The sequence below is a fragment of the Gallus gallus genome, chromosome 26 (assembly GCF_016699485.2).
Source record: "Gallus gallus isolate bGalGal1 chromosome 26, bGalGal1.mat.broiler.GRCg7b, whole genome shotgun sequence".
Lineage (NCBI taxonomy): Eukaryota > Metazoa > Chordata > Aves > Galliformes > Phasianidae > Gallus > Gallus gallus.
In genome coordinates, this window is record NC_052557.1 from 4508233 (window position 1) to 4517680 (window position 9448).

General features: G+C 52.7%; 1 protein-coding gene across 1 annotated transcript in view; it reads left to right on the forward strand.

The window, feature by feature from the left end:
- GRM4 (glutamate receptor, metabotropic 4) overlaps window positions 1–7855 on the forward strand; it is a 41270-nt gene extending 33415 nt beyond the window's left edge. Inside the window, exons 10-11 of the mRNA XM_015298989.4 lie at window positions 4071–4317; window positions 6981–7855. Coding sequence (XP_015154475.1) covers window positions 4071–4317; window positions 6981–7030 — 297 coding nt within the window. The 3' untranslated portion in view covers window positions 7031–7855. The remainder of the gene's footprint in view (window positions 1–4070; window positions 4318–6980) is intronic.
- The last annotated feature ends 1593 nt before the right edge of the window (window positions 7856–9448 follow it).

Sequence of the window (9448 nt, forward strand, 5' to 3'; positions counted from 1 at the left end):
TTGCTGCGATTTTAATTAACACCCATTTGTTTGGCAACACGATGCTGATGGCAAATTCCTCAGCGTGGCTGTGAATCACACAAGCTGTGATGGGACATGTGGCCCCTCTGGAGCTCTGAGTGCCATTTTGCAGCACTGTGCATGGGGACAGGATGGGTAATGTGAGCAGTGGGTCTGCTGAAACCCACCCCCCCATCCACCGGCCTCCTTGCCTGTGCTGGGGACAGAGCGTGCTTTACCAGCCAAGTGAGAACAAAGGAAAAAATCTCATGAATGAGAAAAAATCCCCTTTGCCTGCCAGACAGAATGGGAATCGCGTTTGTGTTACACACGAGCAGCTCACGCCTGCCAGCCCTGCGCTGCCTGCGACAAATAAACCTCACTGCTGCTATTCCCTACAAATCCCTGGCATCAACATCCCCAGGGTGACTGCCACTCGGATTCCCCTTCTGGATCCAACACAATTAGGGTAATTATCCCCTGAGTGTGTCCCCATTGATGCCGAGCTGCTGAAGCAGTGCATTTTGGAAGTACGTATTGCAAGAGGGCTGGGGTTGTCTTGCTGTGGATCTTTTGCTGTGGACACTGCACTTTGCACGTGTCCTGGAGTGCTGGCTCTGCTCAGAGCACCTGAGTTTGCACTCACACTTTAAGCTTTGCCTCATCCAAAAAATCCCTTACCGAGCCATCCTGCTCTGGCTAGAGGAGTGAAGGAGAATTAAAGGAAATAAATGGAGCCTCTCGCAGCATTTCCATTTTGATGAGATGGCAGGGGAGATACTAACAAGAAAGCAGGTTTTTTAAGAAATTATTGCAAAACAAAAGCTCCCTTAAAGCCGCCTTAATGTGCTCGGCATACTGTAGGTAATAAAGATGGAAATGATAATGATTGTAGATTATGCGCAAGGTTGCTCACCTCTTCACTGCAGCTTGTCATGGGATAATTTAGGGCTGCCGAAAGCTGGCTGTCAAGTAGCAATTCGACAATAGGCTGTGCCTCACTTCGGGGCTTGTAATGTGCAGGGCTTCTCTGTTATTAGGCTGCTAACAAGCTGATTAGAGGCGGAAAAAGTGATGTTCCCAACTCCTCTTGGATGTGGCTCTCTTTCTCAATGCCTGTCACTGCCGGGCTGTCCCAGGAGGGCTAGCAGTGTTTTGGCACAGTATGATGATGTGCTGCTGTATGTGCCTTCGTGGAACATCCCTGGGACATGGGGTGGCCGCAGGGAGAGGAGCAGCCAGAGGGATCGGGTTGCGGGCTGCTTGGTGCTGCTGGCCTCCATGTTTCTGCTTTGGTTTGTGGTTTGGGGGAGGAAAAGGTCCAAAAAGTGTCATTGTGCAGCCTGCACAGTGGGGTGAAAGCTGGGGGTGTTTGTATGGGCATTGCCCTGCAGTGGTGCTGGTGTTGCATGGGGTGCTTAGAGGGGTGCCCTCAGATCCCCAGAAGGGCCACCCTCTCCTTTGCCCCTGTGCTGCCAAGACTTGTCCCCATTGCTGCCATTGCTGCCCCTGCAGAGCACAGCGTAGGTTTTGCTGGAGTTTTTGGGATGCTGTGAGGGAACCTCCCAGCAGTGCCCAGCCCATCTACCACAACCCCAACTGCAGATGAAAATCCCCATTTTCCTTTTATTTCCCTTTGCCTCGTGCCTACAACTTTGCATGGAGGTGGCATATTATTACAACAAGTCCCCCAAGCCTTTGCTCAAAAGAACTCTTATCCCCACCGATCCCAGCGGATTACAGAAATAGCAAGAACAGAGGATCTAAAGAAAGAGACAATTTCCTGCACTGATAAGGCAGCAGCTGAACAGCAGTGTCATTGTCTGGTGCTCTGTTTATCACATTTGCTTTCAGCAAGGGAAAGAGAGAGAGAGAGGATGAATAAGGAGTGTCCAGCAGTTTGCTTAGTACTGCTGGGGAAGGGATAAGTGGGATTTTCTTTCCTCAGCACCCACTGCAGGGACTGAGATTGATGCTGCTTGCATGGCTTGCTCGGCCTCTTGCAATGTGTGATTATTGCCAGATGAGGCTGAACGTGGGCCATTGGTGCCTGGGTTTGGGGATCTGTGTTGGGTTATTTAGGGCTGATGAGGTCCCTGGATGCAGCAGCATCTTGGCTAAGAAAAAGGCTGGTTTCTCTGATCCAAGCAGTGAAGAAAGGGATGGTGCTGAAGTGGGAAGCGTTGTGTCCTCTGCCACCACAGTGAACATCTCAAAGGGCTTTGGGGGCAGATCAGGTGTTCTTAATGGTGGGGCAAAGGGGGGCTCTGGGTTGGAACCCAACTGAGAGAGTGGGAGCCAAAATTGCAAGATGGTCGTGTTGTGGTGTGGCAAAAGGCTCAATGCGAAGTGCTTTGTTTTTGCCTTTGCTAAAATATTCCACTTTGAGCCAAAAAAGGGGGCTTGCTCTGATGTGACGCAGGCACCAGCTGCTGAAAACGAGGCTGTTTGCAGCAAATGGCTTCTCAGGGTGAGGGCAGCCATGGTGCTCCTGTGAGACCCCCGGAGCGCTGTGGGGGGTCGGGAGGGGCTCTGAGCTGGGCTCTGAGCAGAGCTCCCTCATCACCCAAACGCCTCCATGTCTTGAGGCACGGGTGGGAGTCAACAGCATGGAATGTAATATGGGAGCTGCAAAGTGAGGCTCCTCCAAAAGGCATCTACTGGGGAGCAGCGGGCGGGCAGAGCGGAGCTGTCCGTGGTGGGAGACGGGGATGTCACATCGAGCTTTGCTGGTCCCCTACGGCGGGGGTCGGGGTCCTGGAGCTGGTGACCCAACGCTGCCCTCAGTGCTGGTAGTTCTGTTCCAGGACACTTGTGGGAAAGTCTGGAGAGCTTCAGCCAATGAGAGAAGCAAGAGGGAGGGGGAGGAAATAAAATAAAGGAGCAGATATTCTGGCACAGAGAGATGTTTTGACTTCTCCTGATGAAGTGACATTTTTTATTTCTAAAATCTGCCTAAATTGGCTCTGTGTGCATATAGGGAGAAGGTGGAACAAACAAACCGGTGCATGTGACAGCAATAGGTTTTATTCTGGGGACAAACCAAACTTTGTGGTTGACTCACAGCAAGCTTTGGTGCTTTTTTTGCTTTTGCACTGAGTTGGAAGGCTTTGGAGGCTGTGTGGTTCCTCTTAAAGGGGGAGAACAAAACAAGAAGTTTCTTTGCATGGTTGCACCTGGGTCCTGCAGGTCCTGGGGTGGGATGGCAGCCCCAGCCAAGAGGTGCTGCCTCCCACCGGCTCTCACGAATGGGACGGAGCTGTCTCCTTGCACCTTATCCCTGCAGAGCTGTTTAGGCCTTTCATGCACTGAGGTAATTTCCTGCTCCTGGGGCTCCAGAAAATGCTGCCAGGATCTGAGGCACACCAGTGGGTGCCTCTGGGTTCTGCCCCCAAGATCTCATGGAGCAGCAGCAGAAGAAACCCTGGGCACTACTCAGCTCCGGGATAAAGTTCAGAAAGTGCACTAAACCTCCTTGTTAGCAATCTGCAAAGCAGCCCCGGCATCTGTGCACAGCTGGAGTAAAACAAACAGTGTGTGCACAAAGCACATGAAGACCTGGAGCTCACACCCTGCTCAGGCAGGGGAGACTCTGGTGTGAGCCATGCAGCATGGGAGGGGATGTTGATGGAGAGGGGATGGGTGAGAGGTGGGGATGGGAGGAGGGAAGGGATCCTTTTGCCGCTCGTTGCCACCTGCTTCAGATGCCCCTGGCTTGCGAGGAGACTGCCAAACACTTTCTATAGGAAAATGGATTATTCTACAGTCAGATTAATGGGCTTTCATTTTGCAAAACATCTGTCACTGTTAGTCCTGGACAGTGAGCGTGAAATTAGTTTTGACTGCAGAAAGGCAACGTTGGTGTGTAATATGTGACTTACATGACAACAGCCCACGAACCAGCTGGGGAGTGGGGATTACCTGGTGGGAGGAGGTGGGGCTGTGGGGTGCCCCAGGCCCTGGGGGTGAAGTGTCCTCACTGTGCCCATCAGCATGGCACCAGAGCCTCCCATTTCCCTCCAATCCCAGTGAGCCGTGATGGTCTGAGCTCATCCCTTTGTGTCTTGCAGATGTACATCCAGACCACGACGCTCACCATCTCGGTGAGTCTGAGTGCCTCAGTGTCCCTGGGCATGCTCTACATGCCCAAGGTGTACATCATCCTCTTCCACCCGGAGCAGAACGTCCCCAAGCGCAAGCGGAGCCTGAAGGCTGTGGTGACGGCGGCCACCATGTCCAACAAGTTCTCCCAGAAGGGAGGCTTCCGTCCCAATGGAGAGGCCAAATCAGAGCTGTGTGAAAACCTGGAAACACAAGGTAATGTGGCTCATGGTGGTGGGGCAGCTGGCAGGCTGTAGCCATGCTGTGCTGCACTGTGTGAGTGCAGGCAAGAGGTGTTCTCTGGTTATTTGCAATGGGAGAGCATCGTCTCCTGCCCGTTGGCAGGGCAGATTCCCTCTCCATTTGTTTATTCCCACTCTAGAAACACAATTTTTCATCACTGTAGCCACATGGATAAGACAGGACTTGTCCTTCCCACTCCCTCCATTCCCTCCACAAGCCTACGTGTGTTATACCATGGGAAGTGCTGGTGGGTGGCTGGAATGGGAAATATGCTGCCACTGCTACATGAGATGCCAGCTGGGCTTGCTGAAATCTGTGTGCTTGCAATGAGCACCTGGGGAAGGATCGTAACAGGAAGGCTATAGTCCCTAATAGGGGCTGATAGGAGGATGGGTGCCCCCAGGGCCCAGTTGGGGCTGAGGCTGTCCTGGGAACTCCGCCACTGCTCTGCTGTGGGGAGAGGCCTGGGAAATCCCTAGAAAGGGAATGTGTGACTGTTTTGCATTTGGGTTTCCAAAAATAGAGCCTTGCAGGAGGAATAAATGGTTGGAGCCAATCCCGTTGAGGTGCTTTGAGAAGAGAAATCTTATTTGGGCTAAATCTGAGAAAACTCCCATAGAAATACTAGCATTCCTCGTGCACCGCCACAGTTTCTGGATTCCAGCATCAGCGGGATGGAGACCAAACAGCTATTCCACAGATAGCCATGAGTTCCTTTGTAATCCCACTCTTGCTCCCGTTCCAGCCTGAGCTATTTCATACCCCTTGGCATCTCTGTATAAGCCATGTGTTACATCTCCCTGTGCAATGGCTCTTCTTGGCTGTAGCCCTCAATGTAATGCTTCTCCATGGGCAGTTTTTCTGCTTAATCCACTCTTTCATCTACCAGTGTGAGCTGTGGAAGGCAGCTATGTGATCAGAGCCCCTTTCTCATGTTGGAAGTTGCTTTTGTCAGATGCTGTCACAGCTCCTTGTGGTCTGTGGTCCCACCCCAACGTAGCAGGGAGTGAGGGTTCCCCTCCCATCCCCTTTTGTCTGCGGGGATCTGTGGGCTCAATGGGAGCAGACCAGCCCCCATTTGGGGAGCCAGGCTCCCCATGGCATCGCTGTCTGCGGTGCTGAAGGAGCATCAGCTCATCACTTCTCTCCAGCCAAGAGCATCTCATCCACAATCTGAACCCACATCATTCCCATGTGCTCTCTGCTGTGCTGAATATCCTTCTCCCCGTGGGACTCGTAGCAGCAGCCTCCAAGGCTGAGACGTGCTGGGAGCAGGGAGCTGAGCTCCTGTCTGCTGCATCTCCAGCTCCGATGTGTCGTGCATAGGGAATTGGGGAGCTGGGTGTGCAGCAGCGAGCAGCAAGCCAGCCATGACACTGCTGCTGGTGCAGGAGGCACCGAGGGGCTGTCAGCGCCAGGCAGAGGGGCTGTTCTTTGCTCTGTCACCAGCAGGTCACATATCCTTAAATAAACAACAGAATGAATAATTCACGGGGCTTTGATATGGGCAGATTGGCTATGAAAACACTGCGGCTAACAAATAGCTCTGTCAGCTCTAATTTCTTATGGCCTATCTAATTGTTATCTGGGAATACCAGTCGAAAATCCGCAGTGAGGTTCATTTGTCAGTGAGGCACCAAGACAGAGGCAGAGCGTAGAAGGGGGAGAGTGGGCATGCACATGTCCAGCATGGATGGCAGAGACCATGGGTTGCATAAAGGATGCCTTTGTGCTGCTTGTAGGGCTCTGGCATGCCCCGTGTCCTTGGCTGGATGTGTCTGCTGTCATCCGTGGGGATGTAGTGGAGTGGGTTCTGCAGAGCATTGTGCCTGCCTGCAGCACCAAGAGGAGCCAGAAGCTGTGAATCGCTGCCCACAGCTCTCCCTGATCTGTAGTTGCAGCCCAAGGGCAGCAGCACAGCCCTGCAGGGAGCTGGACAGTTTCTTATTTGGTGGCATTTTCCTGGCTCTGGGCTTGGCTGCAGCTTGCCTGGTGCATCAGGTACACATGTGACTTTGTAGCCATCATTCCCTCCTGTGTTTGGCCCCATCCTCAGGGCTGGTGGCTCTGGGAAGGTGATGGGGAGTTTGTGTGGGTGTTCTTCAACCCTGGACATGGGGTGCAGGCATCCCAGGCTGGCGTGGGGCTGTGCTGGCCACATGCAGCCATGCACTCCTCTCTCGCCATCTGCAGAGCTGGGCTGGGGCAGGAGGAGATGCTGGGTGCATGGAGCACCTGCAGGTCTGTCTGCAGAGGACAGGTGGTGTGGCTGGGGGGCACATCCGAGGGACTGTGACACTTCAGGATGGTCTGCCTATAGAGCTCAGCCCTTCCATCACAGCTCTGTGCCATCACAGGGAGCCAGCACTGGTTGGATCCACAAGCAAACTCCACACCGTGTCTCCACCAGCATCTCCCTGCTCAGATCGGGGTCGGGGGATGGGACAAAGAACCACAGAATCATTAGGGTTGGAAAAGTCCAACCACAACCCAGCCCCACCATGCCCACTAACTGTGACCCTCAGAGCTACATGGTTCTGAACCCCTCCAGCGATGGTGACCCCACCACATTCCTGGGCAGATGGTTGGGCAGATACCACCACTGCTGCCCAGCTCACCGTTGTCTCTCTTTCCAGCACTGTCCACCAAGCAGACCTACGTCAGCTACAGCAACCATGCAATTTAACTGCAGCGATCGCAACCGCCTGGCACAGAGGGAGGCTGCGGGGGGAGCCGACCCCAGCGCTTACAGCAGAGCCCAGCGGGGAGCAGGACAGGGAGGTGACAGCAGGGTCCTGCTCCGGGCCGGGCCGGGGGCTGAGCTCCCATTGGAAGATGATCAACAGCAGCAAAAAATAAAATCAAATCAAGAAACAATCAAAATAAAGCACCGACCACCGTGACGATGCATGCCTCCCCGTGGAGGAGCAGTGGAGCAGAGGGGATGGAGCTTGGGGAAGAGGGGACGGACTGCAGCGAATCTTTGGGTTTTTTTCCTGTATCTTGGCAAAAAACAAACCAACAGCATTTTCCCTGTTCTGGAATTCGTGAGGTTGTTTGTGGTTGTGCAGAACCTTCTGTTTTCTTTCTTTTATTTATTTTCAATAAATTCTCCCCTTTTCTTTTGTTCCCTTCTTCCTCCGTCCCCCTTCACTCTCCCGTCTCCAACCAAATTCTCTATGTTGCAAAAAGGAAAAAGAAATAAAAAATACATAAAATTAAAAAAAAAATAATTAAAAATAACTGGAGAACGAAATAAAAATAAAGTGAAACCTAGACTGTGTTCAAAGTGCTGATTTCTATAGGTGGTTACTTAATGTATGTGATGACCATATGGATTGAAATATGTCTGCTTTATGTACCGACCAGTCAAAAAAACAAAAACACACACACACAAAAAAATTTACAAAGTTCAGTGCCTGGATGTTTATGAATTATTCGATGACTGTGTAGAGCATGATCATTTTTATACGAGGAGATTTCTAATAAAAGACCATGGTTTTGCACTCGGCGTTTGCTGCCTCTTGGTGACTGTTTGGTGGGGGGGAAGGTTTGGGATGGGGCTCAGCATCCTTTCTCTGTGTGTGGGTCCATGTGTTGGGATGGGGCAGGGACAGGAGGCGGCTCAGCATCATGTCAGGGCATGTGCTCATGGCTTGGGGTGGAATCTGGAGCAGGAAGGGACGAGCTCTCCTTGTTTGCTTTTCCCCAGGGGTGGTGCTGGGTGCACAAAGGTATTTCCCTTTTTCCCCCCAATTTACAAGTGAGATCAGCTCCACCCCCATCAGGACCCAGCTGGGTTAATTAGGATGTCTCTGGCTCACCTCAGCCCTGTTCTTCATGTGTGGAGGATGCGACCCCAGTGCCGGCCTTGGGGGCAGCCCATTGCACCAGCCATGTGGTGTCCAGCTTTGGAGGGCTTTGGGGTTGTCGCTTCGTGTCCCTAAGTCTGTCTGCTTTGGGAAGGCATTTGGAAAGGCAAGGTAATGAGTGGCTGCTCCAAGCTCCTCTTTGTTGCTGAGAGCAGATGGGAAATGGGGAAAGGAGGCATGGACGGGTGCTGCTGCCCCAAAGTGTTGCCACCAGCTTTGGGGCAGCTTGTTGCTTTGGGTGCTCTGCAGCAGCTGGCTGGAGCATCCCACCCAGAGGCAGATTGCTGAGGTGTCCTCCCATCCCTTTAGCTGCGTTCCTCCCAGGTGAAGTTATCCCGTTGTTTTGGATGTTTCTAGACCTAATTGCAGCCCCCAGCCCCACTCCTGTGCCTGCATGCCCCAGGGGAGGTCTCAGTGCTTCTCTGAGTGCTGCAGGGACAGTCAGCCGTCAGCACTGCACTGCTCCCTGCCAGTGTGGGGAGGGCAGAGCACGGCTGGCAGGCAGGAGGTAGGGGAGAAAAAAGGGGTATAATGAAAAGCCTGGAACTTTGATAAGATCACACTTGTCAAAAGAGCTCCTCAGGAGGAAAAATCGCTCCTCTCCTGCTACATCCATCACTGTCTGATCGGATGCGAAATGCCGCCTGGTTCAGAGGGCTCCCAGAAAACCTGAGTTGATGTCTCTGGCTCTGTTTCTAGCTCTGAGTTACCAATCTGCTGGTTTTACAAGCAGCTTTCCACCCCAAACTCTGCCTGACAGTGACGGAGGTGGCTGATCCCACCTTAATTACAGCATCCCTTCGCTCCTATGAGGGATGCTCTCCTCCCATGAGGGATGCTCTGAGTCCTCTGGAGGAGGTGTGGATGGAGGATGCCTGCTGGCACCCAGCAGATCCCCATGCTCATTTGGTCTCTGAAGATCTGAGGAGGCTTGTGGCACAGTGCAGAGCCTGGAGATAGCTGGGGAGCAGGAAGACCCAAGCCAGCTCCGTGCCCAGGCAGCTGTTGTAACAGAAAGGGATCTGAGCTGTACTAAGGGTTGGAGGGATGGTGGGCTCTGGGTTCCAAGGGCCAATCCCAAAGTGGTGTTTCTGATGCTTGAGCAAGGAGTCACTCGGCCAATTTTTGAATGTAGTTTCAAGCAGATTCACGTCCCCCTCTTGCTTCAGGCCCTGTTTGAGCACAATAGCTACCCCGATTTCTTGATGGATCTGGTGGAGTGTTAAATCAAA